This window comes from Megascapheus bottae, chromosome 9, assembly GCF_031878675.1.
Source record: "Megascapheus bottae isolate mThoBot1 chromosome 9, mThoBot2.hap1, whole genome shotgun sequence".
NCBI lineage: Eukaryota > Metazoa > Chordata > Mammalia > Rodentia > Geomyidae > Megascapheus > Megascapheus bottae.
This window is the reverse complement of record NC_143517.1, coordinates 46,675,869-46,694,473: the sequence shown is the minus strand read 5'-3', so window position 1 is coordinate 46,694,473 and position 18,605 is coordinate 46,675,869. Positions and strand designations below refer to the sequence as shown.

The following is an 18,605-nucleotide window of genomic DNA, read 5'->3' as shown; positions in this document are numbered from 1 at the left end:
GCTGTCTAGCATCTGTCACAATTATTCAGCTCTGCCATAATTGCTAGCAAGCCAGCACAGACAATGTAAAGGATTGTAAGTGGCTGTGTTCCAGTAACACAGGCAAGGACTGGATTTGGCCTGATGTTTCAGTTTAGCAACTTTCAATTTAAATCATTATCTCTACGTAATTTTGTAACACGGACATTTATTTTAAGCCATTTTTAGGTTTGGGGACATTATTTTGTATGTGCGTATATGTGTATAGGGCAGAAACAGATTTTTGCCTATATTTTTTGTTCTGTTTTGTTTTATATGTGTGTAGTCTCCTGTTCTGTCAGAAGGTATAAACTTTGTATTGTCCAAGACTGTGGCTAGTGCTATGACTATCTAGTAGGTACATTTTGGTGAGGTCTGATCCCAATTCATCTTTTTTGTTTGGTGTTTAAGTTGATTATTTAATTTGAGGTTGCAAAGTATCAATCTATTTTCATTAAACAGAATGTATTTGTAAGGAAAAAAATCATTCACTATTACTGACAGATATTTATTACACTGAAAAAGCATATAGTTTTTGTAGGATATTTTTTACCATAAGAATGTATGCTAATTCTTTCATTTTAATTGGAATTTTTAATAGGAATAATTCCTATATTATTGTGCAATTATAATGTCCAATGATCCTGGATATTGAATTTGAAAAGGGAAGGGGTTGTTTCTCCTTTCAGTATGAAAATGAATTTATAGAATTTTTGTAATGTATAGAGAGTTACAGTTATATTCGCCAGATAGAAGGTGCATTACTTCTCACACATTGATACCCCTTCTCATGCTTTTGTCCCCATTTCCCTCCCCACACCCTTTCCCCTCATCTTTTTCCCCTCCTATTTCAAATAAACAGATAAACATATATATATATATATATATATATATATAATATACCAGGTAACAAAGTCAGATACTGTAACAATATGAGATTAACCCTATCATAGAATTCTTTAATACACATTCTTTAATGGGTATTAATACTTCAATATTTATTTTCTTCTTTTTTTTTCACTATGTCAGAACTGGGGTTTGAATGGACCTTCCATTTGCTAAGCAGGCACTCTACCATTGAACTCTGTCTCTAGCCTTTTATTTATGTTTTTTTTATGTTCAAAGTATTTTTGTCTCTTTAACAGAGCCCTTTTGTGTTGGTTCATGTTAATACTTGAACAGCTTCTTTCTTTCTACCCCAACAAGTTCTAAGAAGTTCAGTGATAGAATAATAACCTTATATGTAACATCTGTAGAAATTTTGATAAGAAGTAATCAAGCAAGTACACTACTGTTTTGTATATTAAAAAAAAACCTAACCAAGCTGTTAAATTTATTTTCTGGACAAAAATCATTATAGAGAAAAGTTTTCATTTGTATTTATTTACGTCAGTACTCTTCTGTAGTCCAGATATCCAACAATTAGTATTACCATTATAATAAGTAAAACTAAGCTAAAATTTCATCAACAGAAGGTTTTCAAGCTCCTTCTGCTTAGCAAATTCCGTTAGCATATTTAGAGTATAGTGAGGTGCCAGTGGCTCACACTTGTAATCCTAGCTATGTGGGGAGCTGAGAAGAGGAGAATCAAAATTCAAGGACAGTCCTAGCAGAAAAATTCACAAGGTTTCTTCTCAACTCACAGCTGGGCACAGTGATGTATGTTGTTATCCCAAGCTATATAGTATGCTGAAATTGGAAGGATCGTGTACTTAAGCCAGCCAGGGAAGAAAAATCCATTAGACTCTATCTCCATGGAAAAAGATCTGGGGCCTCTGATCTCTAGGACACCAAGAAACATTATAGGCAAGAAACAAGACTCAATCTCAAAAGTAGCTATCAAAAGTAAATAAACAAAACTAAGCTGGGGGCTTGGTAGAACACCAGGTTAGCAAGTGTAAAGTCCTAACAACATCCAGATATAGATTTATAATAGTTGAAGGACAGCTGTGGCTCGAGTGGTAGAGCATAGTCTTGAGTAAAAAAATGAAGCTAAAGGACACCACTTAGTCCCTGAGTTCAAGCCGGAGTACTGGCGCAGAAACAAAACAAACAAAACAGAATTATAATAGTTGCCTATTTTCCCTGGCTGTCTATAAATCTTAGGAACCTTTTCCCTCATAACAACACTGCACAGTCTACTCAGAAGGCATATTTCTTAGAAAGCTTCAGACAAGTGACATCTTCTAAAATTCTAAGTGTGTATGTATCCTTTTCATAACTGTTTTTTCTTGTGGCAACAGAGTTTAAGTAAAAGAACAAGAATAGCATCAAAAGAGCCTACTCTTCAGCATAAGCAGAGGAAGAGAAGTATATCATTTAGTCTCCTTTTGTTGTACAAGATGATAATTTAAAGTACACCTTGGTGCGGGTTGCTTTTTTCTGAGTTCTTCTTGGTGCCAGCCTGGGCCCATTGAAGTGAGATACCAAGTCGTTCTCCTTAGAAGGAAATGACCTCGCATTTTCAAATGGATCACACTGCATAAAACATGTAAAGTGCTCCTGATTTTTTAAGTAAAGTTATACTTAACCATAAACAGTGCAGAAAGAAATGTAAATTTTCAACAGCAAAAAGCTGGATGTTTAAATTCCTCTCCATCCAGTAGCCCAACAGTCTTGTATATCTTCTTTCCAAAATCTTGCTGCAAAGTTTTCTTTGTGAAAAAAACTAATTCAAATGTCCTTACCTGGCTACATATTCTCCTGGAAATGTGAGGTATTTACCATGTACTTCTCAGAGAGATAAGATTTTTCTGCCCAGAAACAATTCCCTTGTGTCTATCAAATTAGAGGATTGTGTCTTTGGTAACATTTTTTTAACTAATGAAACTTGTAAAAGCCAGAATTATAAAAAAAAAACAACAGATGTTTGCAAAGCTACAGATTCTGTAGATTGAATTAATAGTCAGGGTAGTGGCTGGAAACAAGCACACTCCAGAAGTTTAACAGAAGCTTAATATATAACATCCCTTACGTATATTCTTAGTCCACCTTACCATATGGTAAGTTCTAAAGAGAAACCATTTGTCTTCGAAGCTCAGAGTAAATATGAACTGAGAATGTTTTTGCTTGTGCTGGGAACCAAGCCCAGGGTCTTGTGTATGGTAAGCAGGTACTCAAGCACTTGAGCTATACTCCCAGCCCTTCATTTCTTGAGATGGGCTTTCTAGTTTGTTTACTAGCTATGTCCTTTGCCATACAGAAGCTCTGCAATTTAGTGCAGTCCCACTTATCCAGACTTTCTCTGATTTGTTGTGTTTCTGGATCCTTATTAAGAAAGTTTCTCCCTGTGCCAAGGAGACCTAGCGTATCTCCTATTCCTTCTTGTAAAGTTTTCAGTGTATCTGCTTTTACCTCCAGGTCTTTGATCCATTTGAAGTTAATCCTGGTTCAGGGTGACAAAGAAGGATCCAACTTTAGTTTTCTGCAGGTGCTTAACCAATTCTACCAGCACCACTTGTTGAAGAGGCTGTCTTTCTTCTATTCTATTTTTTTTGGTTCCCTTATCAAAGATTAGGTGGCCATTGGTCTGTGGGTTAATATCTGGGTCCTCAGTTCTATTCCATTAGTCTTCAGGCCTGTTCTTGTGCCAGTACCAAGCTGTTTTGGTCACTATTATGAGCTAGAATTCTTTTTGGTCCCATTAAACAAAATAGATGCATATCCCCGACTGTTTAGAACTCACTGATTTTCTTGGGTACAGATTTACTAGAACACCCTTGGTAGTTGAAAATAGTGTGCATTGATGTTAAACACTTAACTCCTCTATTTAATTTATAAGCTCCATCAGGATGAGGCCTGGATAGAATACTTATAGGTTGCTTGAGTGTCTGAACTAGATACATATTCTTTAAGCAATGAATGAGTGTCTTTCTGTTTCCCTCTCAGATGGAGCACAGTAGTGGACAGTAAAAAGAAATGTATATGTGAATAGCAATTCAATGTTTTAATAGGTTCCCAAAGTTCAAGATTGATTTAATATGTTCCATTCTCATTCCCTGCCCCTGGAGATAGAGATCATAAATACCTGTGGCAGGTAAAAAATTGTTCTGCCCTTTTTCATGCCACTACCATGCTAAGCTCCTCTTCTCCATTTTTATCCAGACTTTAATACCTAATGCTTAACACGACTAATCGTGAAAACTCAGGGTAGGAATATTCTTACTTAGGATAATTTATGGGGCTGATTTCCTTCTAAGGAAATAATTTTAAGGGCAGTAGATAAAAATATTTTTGACAAAGTATCTAATTATTAATTAAAATTTTTAAATTTTATTTAAATGTGATGTACAGAGGAGTTACAGTTACATAAATCAGTTAATGAGTATATTTCCTTTTGAACAGTATCAACTCCCTTCCTCATTCTCTCCCAATTTTTTCCCTCCCAACTCCCTTCCTCATCAAGTTGTATAGTTTATTTCCAACATACTATCTAGTGGGTTTCACAGATGAATTGGTTCACCTTTTGTCCCCCAGAAACATTCACACGGTGAGAACAAAGGAGAATATTGTTAGGAGAGGATTGCAAGGGCTCAAGAGCTATTGTGAATATGATCATATAAAATGATGATTATTGAAATCGGTAAATTTTTGAATAATTAGACTTCATTCAAGTTTTGGACTAGGAATCAAGAAACAGTTACCCCTTGAAGCCATGTCCAGACTTTCCAACCTTTTAAAATTTCAGGAATGTGACTGAATAATTAGCAACCCTGAACTTTTAGATTCTAACTTCTTAGAGTTGAAGCAGGGACCTGCAACTGTAAGAGAGAGGCAGGGATAGTAAAGAATGAGTCACACCTGCCCTGAGAAAGCCTGTACCAGAGGCCTTTAAGCATTCAGGAAGTTCAGAGCATATTTAAAGGAGTGGCTCATTCAGTAGCATGAGTAGTATACAAAGCAGCAATTCCAGAGACAGACTGTGGAGCTCCTATAATATGCCAAAACGAAAAAGAAAAAAGAAAAAAAATCATGTGAGTGCCAAGTTCACTTTGTTCCAAGAATTAGGATATTTTATAATAAAAAATGAAATGGAAGCCAAAATTGAAACAGTGACAATTCTTTTTTAGGTGGATTCTAGGCATAATTCAGACAATCTATATTTTATTCATGACTACTTCTGTTTCTGTCTTGATTTCAGCCATGGAATCTTAAGATAGCTTTGGATAGATAGCAAATTATTTTAGTGCCCTTCATATTCATAAAAATTTAATAGTTCTAAAATTATTAATGGTATATGTTACTTGTTTTGTTTCTAATTGACACCTATATAACTGGCATCAAAATATATTCATATAATAAAAATATGAATAATAATTACAACTGATTGAACACTTTGAGTAGACACATTCCTAAGTAATACTGATTGGCTTTAAATTTCTGTATGATTATTTTTATTGATATTTAAATGAATTTACTGAACATCACAAGTATCTTGATAAATTTGTAGATACTAGTAGCATGAATTTGCTATATGCTTAAAAAGCATCTAGTGATTTTAGGTCACGTCATGTCATACACAGTAAATTAAAATGATGAACCTGTTTAGTAATCATCTCAAATGTCAAAGTTAACAGAATGTTTCTCTGATGTGAATAACAGTTTCATTTTATCACTATGCTACACAGAAATGGCTATAATTGATGTATATGTGACAAAAATCACTTCTTTTTACTTCTTTGAATTTCAAAAGCCAAAGATCTTAATTGAGAAAACTCTGTTAACCAACTGATGGGCTAAGGGATGAAAAATTGGGTAGAGTCAGGAATATTCATGTAGCTTTACTTTCAGAACTAATGATCTTGAATTGCGTTGGTGAACATTGGATTACTAACTCTGTACAAAAATCTGTAGACATATCATCTAAAATTATACCACATATTGGGCCAGGAGTTTGGCTAGAGGTAGAGTGCTTGCCTGGCATGCATGAAGACCCAGGTTCAATTTCTTGATATCACATACATAGAGAAAAGCCAGAAATGGTGCTGTGGCTCAAGTGGTAGAACTTTAGCTTTGAGAAAACCCAAGGACAGTGGCCCTGAGTTCAAGGCCCAGGACTGGCTAAAAAAATTTTTTTTTATTATATCACATATCCAAACACATATTCTTAGATTTAAACAAAATAATGTTTTCCCCAGTCCTGGGGCTTGAACTCAGGGTCTGGGTACTGTTCCTGAACTTCTTTTGCTCAAGTAGTAGCACTGTACTACTTGAACCACAGGATTACTTCTGGCTTTTTCTGTTTATGTGTGCTGAGGAATCAAACCCAGGGCTCCATGCATGCTAAGCATGCACTCTATCACTAAGCCACATTTCTAGCTCCAAGACAAACAATTTTGATAATAAAAAACTTATATATTTTACCTTTAAAGTAGTCTCTTAACAAAAAAGGGTGAGCTAATGCAATCATGTTATTTAGTAAGACACTATGTGGAAAATGATCTATGTAAGTTGTAGGCAGGGACAGGAGGGGAAAACTGGGTAAAGTGAAGGAAGAATGACATTGTCCAAAAAGGAAACATACTCATTACCTAACTTATGAAATGGTAAACCCTCTGTGTAATATCCTAATAACAACAGTAAAATTATACTTTAAAACATGAGGGATAAGTATTCTTTTAAAACAGTCAATATTTTGTTAATACAAGTGGCTAAAATTTGGAAAAACAAAAGGAGAGTCATCAAAGCAGTGTCATGCATTGCAGTTAACCTGCTTCACTAGCAGAGTGTGTGTGTGTGTGTATGCACACGCGTGTGTGGGCCCGCGTGCACAGGGGTGGGGGTGTGTACTATCTTTGATTTTCTCCTCCTTATTAAACACATTAATTGCTCTCTCTTAGATGACACTGGCTGTCCCAGCAGCCAGTCAGTGTCTCCCGTGAAGACACCCTCAGACACTACAAACAGTCCCATTGGCTTTTGCCCTGGAAGTGATGAAGACTTTACCAGAAAGAAATGCAATATTGGAATGGTTGGTGAGGGAAACAACCAATCAACTCGACATAAGAAGGAATCAAAGGCAGGATTTGTAAAGCCTGGTGAGTGTAATCATTAGTCCTCCTATATTTTTAAAAATCAGATTAAAATGCTGGAAAGATTTTGTATTGGAAGCAAAACACCTGTTTCTCAAATCAAGGGTCACTAATCCTGTACCTAGCACTAAGACATATTTTTCAGGGAGATAGAGAATTTTCTGTAATATTTGTTAGTAATTAAGTGTAGTGAGGTGTGTATCCATTATAAAGAGATTTGTTTGTTTAACAAAAAAGGAACCAAGTATAAAGAATATAAATTGGATGGCCTACCAAACATTTAAACTCTATTTTCAATTCTAACAAATTATAAAATTACTTGATTATATTAGATTATATCATCTAAAGTTACCACAAATGGTGAAAAGAAGCATGAAAATCTGTAGAGCTGGGCATACATGGAAACTATTCTCTTTTTAAGTGGTGTCATATGTGTATATAATTAGTAATGAAAAACATTAGCTGCTATAAGATGAAATGAAGATAATTCCTGCAGTGAATGGAATGCCAGGAGCATTAGAGAAGATGAGTTGTCAAAATCTGAAATATGTAAATAAATATTTTGCATATCAGAAATATAAGCAAAGATAGTCATTGATTAAAGTCAATAAGTCTAAGCATTGACATTTGGGTACAACCTCTAAACTGTGTTTTTTCAACAATTACAATTATACTATATATATATATATATAGTGTATATACAAGCCTGAAAAAAAACAGACCCATGGCTCTTAGATATCCTTATTCTTAATTTTTCTTCTAATATTTGTTTCATGAAACAGTTGTATAGGACTTTAGTCCTTTGATTTTAGTCTGTTGGTGTTGGTGTAACAGAATATCTGAGACTGGGTAACACGGGGGGAATAAAAGAATTCTTCTAGCTTTGAAAGCTGGGAAAAATCAAAGTTGTGGATATGCATCTGACCAGGGCCTTTTAGATTCACCCTAATAACATCAAATAGGACTTTGCATGTAAGAGCGCGGAAATGTGCATAGGACTCCTGGGCTTCTAAAGTCATCGGTCCCATCATAGGGTTATGTACCTACATCCCATAAAAACACAATCTATGGACAAGCAAACATCTACTATTTCAGTGATGGTGTGTATTTCCTTTATTGAGAATTATGAGCCTTCACATCTTAATGGTGCATACTTATAATACTAGCACTGAGAAAGGTGAAGTAGGAAGCTCACCAGTTTTAGGTCAGCTGGTGCTCTATGGTAAGTTCCAGGCCTGTCTCCTACAACTTAATATAAAAGGAAATGTAACAACAAAAATTAGGGATCCTAGTTTCGTTGCCCTAAGGTAATGATAACCATTGGTCAACTGATTCAGTTTCTTAGCTCATCTTGGTATTTGTATAGAACTAAGTTAAGGGAATCTTCGTTCCTAACATTGTTGTTGAAAAAACCCATCACTACAGCTTTTGAATGGAACCCAATCTTTCCAATTTGAGAAGAAGCTGTGCAGTGACCTATAGTTCTCTGAACTTTTGACTGAACAAACCTGTCAATCTCATAAATATAATGGGAGGAAATCCTGGAAGTGAGTCCCCTACATGACTCTAAAATTTATAAAATGCAGAGACACAATCTGTTATGCCACAAGAAGGTACAGCTCTTGGGTTAAAAAGTCTGCCTCAAATGACCCTCTTCTCAGTTGAAGCTGGTTCTTCAGCTCTTGATGTGCAGTCTAATTAAAAAATAATAATAACCGATTATGACAAATGAGGGAGACTATTGGGCCTATGTTCCTTTGAGTCTGGCTTACTTCACTTAATATGATTTTTTTCTAAGTCTTTCCATTTCCTAACAAATGGGGCGATGTCATTCTTTCTGACAGCAGCATAGAATTCCATTGTGTATAAATACCACATCTTGTTGATCAACTGAGGGACATCTATCTGGGTTGGTTCCATATCTTTGCTATGGTAAATAGTGCTGCAATGAACATAACTGTGCTAGTGGATTTAGTATGCCCTTGTTTCTGGACGATTGGGTAAATGCCAAGTAGTGGAATTGCTGGGTCATAGGGGAGTTCTATGTTTAGTCTTTTGAGGAACTTCCATACTGCTTTCCATAGTGGCTGAATGAGTTCACACTCCCATCAACAGTGTAGTAATGATCCCTCCTGGCCACATCCCCTCCAGAATCTGTTGTTATTAGTTTTCTTGGGCTCTCCTAGCAGAGATTTACAATAGAACAAAATCTAGAGACATTAGGTCAAATAGTATGACACTAAATGTACGGACCTCCAGGATAAGGATACAACAGCCATATAATGAATGACTGCTGTTCTTAATGTACTAGGTTATCTCTCATCTCTTTTGCCATCCCTTGGTTATCTCATATTGTTACAATATTTCACCTTGTTATCTGATATCTTTTATATGTGCTTAATTGGTTATTTGAAATTGGATAGGGAAGGGGGAAATCAAGGTAAGCGGGGGTAGGGGGGGAAGGGAGGAGGGAAATGGGGACCATGTCATGAGAAAGGGTATCAATGTTTGTGAAGTTATGCATCTTCTATCTGGTGAATGTAATGTAACCCTTCTATTAATCACAACAAAAAAGAAAAAGAAAAGAAAAAAAATAAATAAGCTACCTCATCAAAACTAATATCAATTTATTAAAATAGCAAGCAATTAGGAGGTCTTACACAGGTGATCAGGTTTTGTTTGTTTGTTTGTTTGTTTCTTTCCATTAAGTAACTAAAGCCCATTTAATTTTAGGTTCATTGCACTAGATTCTGGAGCACTGCTCTTCACCTCCAAAATGAGGTATTGATATGCCCTGGAGGTCAGTCAGATGAAGAGCTAATAATGTTCAGTGAGCTTGTGATGCAGAGAGAAATGAGAAATATGTCACAGGATGCTGGGAAGGGCCAGGAAAGATAAGCTGAGCAGAAAGAAAGCCCAGGCTGGCCAACCAGGGCCTATGGTGCACTCAGCAGGAATCCCTTCCTGCCAGGCAGGATCGCCTTCTGGAAACTTGTTGGAGGCAGTGAGCCTTCTGTCACATTGGCTTCTATCATCAAATACCTACACAGACTAAAAAATTGGCCAAAAGGAGCAAAGCCAGCATCCCTACACATCAGTTGATGACAGCTTTGTATTTTTGTTATGACTGTTGTTTTTTTATTTTATCCATAATTCAGCAAAGCATTCAAGGCTGAATCTCCAGAGCCTCCCACAGCCCAGATGGGAAATATAGTGCGTAATTTGTTCAAGTAATTAGGGTTAGGGTGAGTGAATCATGGAGAATTCAGGATAATCACTTGTTACTGATTTTGCAATGGAAGATAGTTATATATCTGGGAGACGGGGCAGATTAAAAGCAAAGGAATGAAGGCCTTCCAAGGGGAACTTTTCATTTTCTTTTTATCACCTTTAAGTAACTCTACAAAGGGGTTTCAATTTGATATATGAATTTATGAGTATCATGCATCTTGACTAGTGTCACTCCTCCCATAATTCTCCTCTATCTCCAAAGGGAACTTTTTGGGGGAACCCCATTAGAGACATTCCTTCCATCTGTGCACTCCCAGCTTACTGATGACATTATTTTACCTAGAAAGGAAATTGACTTAGTACACTAGTGCACTAAACAACATTCTTGAGCCAACGTTAGTGTCAGATTTATCACTGGGGAGTGCCTTAACCTTAGGAAGGAAAAAAGCCATAATCTTTGTTTTACAAGTAGAAGTATTAAATCCTTTGTTCACCTAGCTTGTTGGAGTGCTGGGAAAACAATTACACAAGTTAAACACATGATTAGAATAAGGGAAAATAGAATCACCATTAGAGGAGATTAAGGAGATAAGAGCCAGAGCCTAGGGCTATTTTAATTGAAAAGAAATAAACACTTAGAAACTAAAGTTTTGAATTGTGCATTTGATAGATGTCAATGGATCTCCTTAATATGCTAGCCAAGTTAGTATGCTCTTGCTACCAGACACCACTTAAGCCACTGAAATTGGAGACTTGGCCAAGCTGAACTCTAATAACCTTACAACAGTAGGCCAGCATTGGTAACTGTAACAAAGAGAGATTTCCCACATTCAGACACATTTGCTAGAAAACTCAGAAGGCGCCAACTAGGTTAGTGATTAGTCAATCAATACGTTTCCACTCTTGTATTGAGCATCTTTTCCACTTCAAAGTCAATTCTGTAAAATAAAACAACAGCTATGCAACTTACCTGGACTGATAACTTGGGCTACTTAGAGGTGAACTGGGAGCTTAGCCTCACTCAGCTTCTCTCAGGATTACCTTAATTGTCCTGTTTGGGGACATGAGTGTCATGTGCTGTGCGACCGGGGACATTTTCTAACCATTAAACATGAGTCTTAACATAATAGATTCAAATTTTTATGTCACTGCTTTATAACTGAGCAATCTGCAGATGCTCCTGGTCATTTTGAAACCTTGTGTTTTCATCTATATTTAAAAAAAAAGTGGTTGAAAAGGTTGAGTGAGGCGATTCCTCAGATTACTGATAGTTACTTAATCTTTATATAAAGATGTGATAAACTCTCTGCACTTTATTTATGTTAGTATCTATCTATCTATCTATCTATCTATCTATCTATCTATCTTATCTATTTTTACCAGTCCTTTAGCCTGAACTCAGGGCCTGGGTGCTATCCCCGAGTTCAAGGCTCAAGTTCAAGTTCGGTGCTCTACTACTTGAGCCACAACACCTCTTGCAGCTTTTTCTGAACACTTCATTGGAGATGAGAGTCTCATGGACTTTTCTGCCCAGAGTGACATCAAACCATGAGCCTCAGATTTCAGTTTCCTGAGTAGCTAGGATTACAGGAGTTAGCCACTGATACCCAGCTCCATGCACTGTATTTGCAGGAAACCTTGTAAATGTTCCACCCAGAACTTTTAATATGTTTATGTTATCCGAGATCATGTAAAATAAGAAAGATATTGGATACGAGAAGACAGTGACAGCAGTATAAATTATTCCTTGACAATGAGCAGAGATAGGAAAGACCGCTATAGTCTAGTAGATTGGGGGTGGGGGTGGCTATTGTCAATTTTAAATGCTTTGTTATTCTTAGTGCCAGAATTGATGCAAAAACAGATGAAGTCATTGTGATGGCAAACTTGGCAGAAAATGTTTGAAACATTAATAATATTTCCATGCAGTGGAAAAAAATAAATTAGTGCTGAAAGGGAAGGCTTTAGTTGTGGAAACTTTATATTCTTGGGCAAGGCATTATTTCTCTACTACCTCACTAATGATGAACAAAAGTCTTCCATCAATAAAATTCAGCCTCATATATAGGATATAATCTGTTTCTGATATTGAAATATTTGGAAGGGAATTATTACATGTAATTATAGGCTTGGATAACATAAAATATGGTTGATTTTTTGAAGCTGATTGTTATTGAGTACTGTTCCAGACAGAATTCCTAGCCTTTAACTCATTCAATCCTAAAAATTAGTATAAAAAAACAATGTTCTCTCATGTTTGAGAGGGTCTGGAGTACACTTATGGTGAGCAAAGCAGTAAGAAAAGATGGGAAAGAATATAGCAGATAATGTCTATGGACTCAAAGTGATAGAAAACCACTACAGGGCAACAAGAGAGAACAAATGATTTGGTTTATGTGTTGGCATCTCTCTGTTGTCTCTATGAAGTGTAGCTTATCAAAATGTAAAACTGGACATTAATGTTAGATGTCATAGCTATGGAGACTGAGGAAAAAGCAAACTTATAAGAGTGCAATGTCTATAACTTACAATAACATCTTAATTTTCCTAACGAAGTCATTTTATTTACTAGGTCCAGTAATCCTTTCAAGATATGAATAGCCAATAAACTCTGAGTTTACTATTTTAGTTAAATATATTTATACTGTTATTAATTTAGAAACACAGAACTCTGCTCCTATCTTTATCATTGCTAGGGCTACTTTGTGTGCTTGTGTGTGTGTGTGTGTGTGTGTGTGTGTGTGTGTGTGTGTGTATGTATGTGTATACATGTGTGCATGTGTATTTGTGTGTGAGTACTCATGCAAACATGTGTTGGTCATGGGCTTAAACACAGTGCCCTAGGTTTTGTGTCCAAAATTAGCACTTTCCCACTTGAGCCACATCTCCACTTTTGGCTTTTTGGTAGTTTATTGGAGGTAAGAGTCTCATGGACTTTCCTGCCCAAGCTATCCTTGAACCATGCTGAGGTCTCAGCATTCTGAGTAGCTAGGATTACAGGCATAAGCCATTGATATATAGCTGCTAGGGCTACTTTTAAAATCATCTGACTTTTTTCAGAGCAAATAATCATTATTCTCATTCAATTTGTTCAAGATGAAGCAGTTTTGAATCCATTCCAAATTCTATCATTAGTCATTTTTTCAAGATTACAAGGGAATGAGGGTATGGATTAAGTTATAATAAAGAGACACTATATGGCACAGGTTAAAACTAGACAAGCATTAATTTGTGTTCTGCAAATAGCACATAGGTATTTGGGAGTTGCAGGCTGATGGTAGTTCGGCCTCTTTACTCCGTCATCTAGCAGGCAGAAGGGAGGAAAAGGCTGAGGAGAGATTCTTATGCATATTAATGGCAAGATGAAGAAGTGGTACACATCATCTCCAATTCTGTTCCAGGACATCTTAGTCAAATGGAGAGCTGTTATTATGGATATTATGGAAGAAGGGAAGAGCAGAGGTGGACATTGAGGAGCCAGCAAGCTGTTTCAGCACCCACTGTTTCAGTGTAATGGAGAGATGGCTAGCATTTCAGTTATGCTGTAGATTATGTGAACACCCTTCAGTATGCAGAGCTTTTTCATGGCTGAATTCAAACAGCCAAACATGTAGGATTTGTGATCTCTTCGGCTTAATTCCCGACTCTGTTACAATTTAATACAGCCTTTAAAAGGCTGGTGTCATCCTCTAGGAATAATTAAGAAAAGAATCTGTTATTTAATTTCTGTCTTTTATCAGTTAACTTCTGATGGAAGCTAAAACTAGCAGAGACTGAAGCCACTTTTTCAAATGGCACTTTTAGTTCAAAGGAAGTAATTATGAAAGAGCCTGGCAATGAGAGGCTTTTGAAAGGCTCTGATAGGAGATTTCTTCTTTTCTGAAAGGTACTCGTGGGAGGAGTAATAATCACCTATGTTTAGACATTGGGGCAGAATAGGCTGAGTGGCTTCAAAGTCATGGGGCAGGGAGTTTGCTCTATAACAGTAAATTTTTTTTTCTCTCTCTTATGTAAGGAAATAATTAATACTTAGCTTTTGCACATTGCTGTGAATAAAATCCATGTCAGCATTTGATATTTGCCTGAAATCTGCTCTGTGAACGAGCACTCTACTCTTACAGCGTGAGAAATGAAGAAAGTTTACAAGTACCATAACGTGAAGGCATTTGAATGTTCAATCCTTCTGTATCCATTGATTCTGCTTAATTGTGAATCCCTAATTTGTGGAAACTCCCCTGATATGATGAAGGGCTTTTGTAGAAGTATGTTTACTTCAAGAATACTTCCACTTGGAAAAAGAATATGTGCTCAGTTTTTCCACTGAGCCCCAGATTTCATCTTGCTTCTCCTCAGAACTATGGATATCCCCTGTTCCCATCTTTCAGCCAGGGCAGTGAAGTGCCTTGCATACTTAAATAGCTTTAATTCATGAAGGAACAAGCATTTTCCTTCAAATGCCACAGGCTTGCCCTTAAATGTAAGAATACGGGGAAATTTGAGGGACTTTCTTGTTTGTTTATTGGGATATTATAATGAATGTTAAATTTTCTACACATTTGTTCCAGTATCAACAAGGGATTAATCTTGATTGTTGTGTAGGCATTTACTTGCGTTTGACAATTTGGCATGTCTAGAAAAGCTTCATGAGGGCGATGGTTTCATTTGAAACGCTGCAGTCACTAGGGAGAAGGCTCTGCTCTTCACTGATAGGCCAGCTCTCTCTCTGCCTCCTGTTGCTATGGTGCCCAGCAGAGTAACTTCCTTGCCCTGCACATGCAGAAGGCTAGGTCTCCATGGATACCCTATTCTAAGACTACTCTGTAGAGAGATGAGCTGAGCTACACACACTGTATTTCTACAAAAGACATACCCCTGCCTATAGTGGTGGGAGGCTATTTGCAGAGGCAGTGTTTGCCATGAAAGTCTACGGAGCTTACCTTCTAAGTAAGTAATACTAGTCACAGTAAGTAAATAATTATATGAGATCACAAAGTGTGATATGCTGTGTGTGTGTTGTATGTTTATATGCACATGTGTTTATGTGTAAAGGTAGCTATAGCAGGCTAAGTATGCATACTGAAAAATCTTAGCCTTTGAAGATATTCTCAATGCAGGGACTTCAGAAATGCTAAACTTTTGAAGTTACCCACATATATTGTTTTAAATGCTCTAGTCATTTGTGAATCAGTTCCTGGAAGTTGCTAAAAATTTAAATAGATTGACCATACAGTTTAGACTGTATTTTGATGCTCTATGTTGGACTTTCAGCTCACTCTGAGCATGTTACATTTGTAAATACCGCTGGTGTGCTTGGGAAATAAATGAGCACATCTATAATTAAGGCTAATTGGCACCACACAAGGTTTGCAGTGGACCTCTGGGTAGGCAGAGATGCAATGTATTTATTGTCAAGAGAGAGCCTGATTGTATGGTTAGCCAAAAAAAAAAAAAAAGCAAGTTCCCCATGAAAATTATTCATAGCACATGTCTGGACCATTTTAATCAATTCTCCCAGAACATCTTGTAGAATCTCTGAAATTCTTATCATGTGTGTGATTGGGATGTGGAAGATTTTTATGTGAATTATTGCTTGGGTCTGCCACTTTCTTTTTACTGTGCATTCCAAGAACACAGGGTTGGATTCCTAAGGTTGTAAAATACATGAGCCACCTTAAAGCATTTGTTTCATCAGCTGGGCAATATCTAGTCAGTTAGTAGAAACACAGGGAAGAGTGGCTACATGTTAAGTACAATGCTTGTTCAGTAGCCTTTAACTGTAAAATAGATATTTTAGGTGGTTGACAGGAGATAGTTCTCCTATAGATAGCAACTCCCACTAAAAAGCAAAACTGGACAACAGTAGTATAAAGAGGCTCACTTTTAATTCAGTGAAAGAATGGAACCAAAGCATTGTTAGGTTTATTTTTCTAAAACTCATGACCATTCTTCACACAAAGGATCTACTGTTCAGTGTGCCATCTATGCTAACAATTAATCATAGTGAAATCGTAATTTTCCACAAGTGTTAAAAAATATTTAACCATTAAGAATGTGAATATACAAGCTCACATATGTAATCCTAGCTACTTTGTGTAACAAATCATGGTTTGAAGCCAATAGAAGAAAAAAGTCTACAGAATTCTTATCTAAAATTAACTACACACACACACACACACACACACACACACACACACACACACACACACACACACACAGCTACAAGTGGAGTTGGAACTGTGGCTCAAGTGGTAGAGGGCTAGCCTTGAGCACAAAACCTCAGGGACATCCTCAGTCCCAGAATTCAAGTCCTAGGACTGGCACCCACACACACACACAAAGAATGTAAATGTACAAATAACTACATTGTTTCTGATTGTATCACAAATGCCAAGCTTCAATTCATGGACTTCATATTTTTTCCTTTCCGAAACCACCTTTAATTTCCTGGATCCTAAGAAAGACAAAGCATAATTTTTATATATGAAATCAAGTGTACTTTCACAGAACACTTACACAAAGAATACAGAAAACAGAGAATATTAACATGTACTTGCATGCAGGGCAAATCAGTTCCAAAAGAATATGGAATGCATAAAGCCTGATCAATGAGGGAATGCTACAAATATCATTTAGTTGATACTCATAAGAAGTTTATTTCCTGTTTGAAGATCCTGATGCTGGCATTGTCCAGAAAAAAAACACTAATTATTTAAAACTGTTCTAAATTTTTTACTTGTATTACTGCTTTTCATTCCTACTTCTACTAAAATTCTCCAACAAATGAATGTGAAAAAAACCTGCATGGACTTAATATTATACAGATATATTTTCCATTAATTTACAAAACATCTAACAAGTACAGGTACGTGATAAATTCTATAGAGATCATGATTTTTGTTTCCTGGAGAACACTGTCGATGGCACTTTACCAAAAGTTTGCCAAAAGCCCATATTATTTTCTTAAAGTGTATGATAAATTCTTTCTATCACTCACCTGTGAGGTCTAGTATGTGGCAGGATTTTCATTCAGCTTCAGAATATCTGCATCTTCTTTGGAAAGTTATTCCCTGATCTGTAACATGCAGATGATAGTAACATCTGTCAGATAAGACTACTTGAAAAATCCCTTGGCTCATAGCATGTAATAATATTAGCTGTTACTGGCCATGCGTACTGTAAGTATCAGCAGCAGCATTTTTACAATGTGTAAGGGTCAGAGGTAGTGTCAACATACAACTTTAACAATCCTTTAGTTTACTTATTTTTATGATCGTTAATTAGTTGTACAAAGCAGTTCATGAATACAGTGTGTCTTGGCCACTGTTAATTCTTGATCATCCCATCAAATTTCATATTAAATGCTTGACATTGGAAGAGAAATTTTGGATTTACTGTTCATGAGAATATAACTAAGAGAAAGTGGCATGTTCCTTTAGCAGATTTCTTTTCCTTTTTGAATGTGTGATTTTCTATTTTGCTAAATAGCTAAGATTGGAATTTTTACCAGTTAATTTTGTTGCCACTAACGCCATAGCTACTCAGGACATCATAATGCCTGTATTTGGCAAAAGCAGTTAGGCTTAATTCTAATCAAAATTTATAACACAAATGAAATTTCCCATGTTAGGTTCACATTTTTAATCTGACAGCCTTTCCTGAAAGGATTTCCATTCAAAGCACTGCAGCCAATGACACGTATTGAAAATAATTTCATTAAGTTGAAAGTTCACTGAAGAATGGGAGAGGTAGAGATGGGAAATGATTGATTCATCTGTATAAAAATAGGCTCCATGCTGGGATTTTTCCTTTTACACTAATCCTGTGTGACATCTGAGCCAAAACAAAAAATAAATAAATAAAACCAATGCCATATGCACAGTGCCTACTAGTGCTAATTTTAAAGCACATGAACAGTTGACCTAAATTATATTTTGCAGCTTTCTTTTTATTTTAATGACACTATTACTTTCCACTTCTCTGTCCTGAAAAGAACATGACAAGAAGGATTGCACCAACACCTTTGAATCAGAAAAGGTACACATTTGTAGAAATGTTGATTTAAAATGAGTTCTCTACCAGGTTGGAAACTTGCAGTCAGTGTACATCCACAAATACTGGATGTAAACTGCTTAACATAATTCTAACTACAGTATCACTAGGATGATATAGTTAGAATAGTAAGAGCAGGCTTTCCTTTCTAATGTTTCACAGCACTGAATAGCAGCCTTATGGCTGTCATGGTGGCCTTTCCTTTACATGGCAGTTTTCTATGGGCACAATAATTTCCTCCTTTCTTTCCCATTGTTGTTGTCATGCATGCACATG

At 36.4% G+C, this 18,605-nt stretch overlaps 1 protein-coding gene across 7 annotated transcripts in view; it reads left to right on the top strand.

Annotated features, from left to right (window-relative positions):
* Sybu (syntabulin) overlaps positions 1 to 18,605 on the top strand; it is a 101,529-nt gene that overhangs the window by 52,415 nt on the left and 30,509 nt on the right. For 6 of the 7 annotated variants that reach the window (XM_090339289.1, XM_090339287.1, XM_090339288.1 and 3 more), the window contains one exon: positions 6,858 to 7,055. In XM_090339289.1, the coding sequence (XP_090195415.1) occupies positions 6,858 to 7,055 (198 nt within the window). Of the gene's footprint in view, positions 1 to 6,857; positions 7,056 to 15,127; positions 15,225 to 18,605 lie in introns of those variants that run through there. The other variant, XM_090339291.1, reaches the window with a different exon arrangement.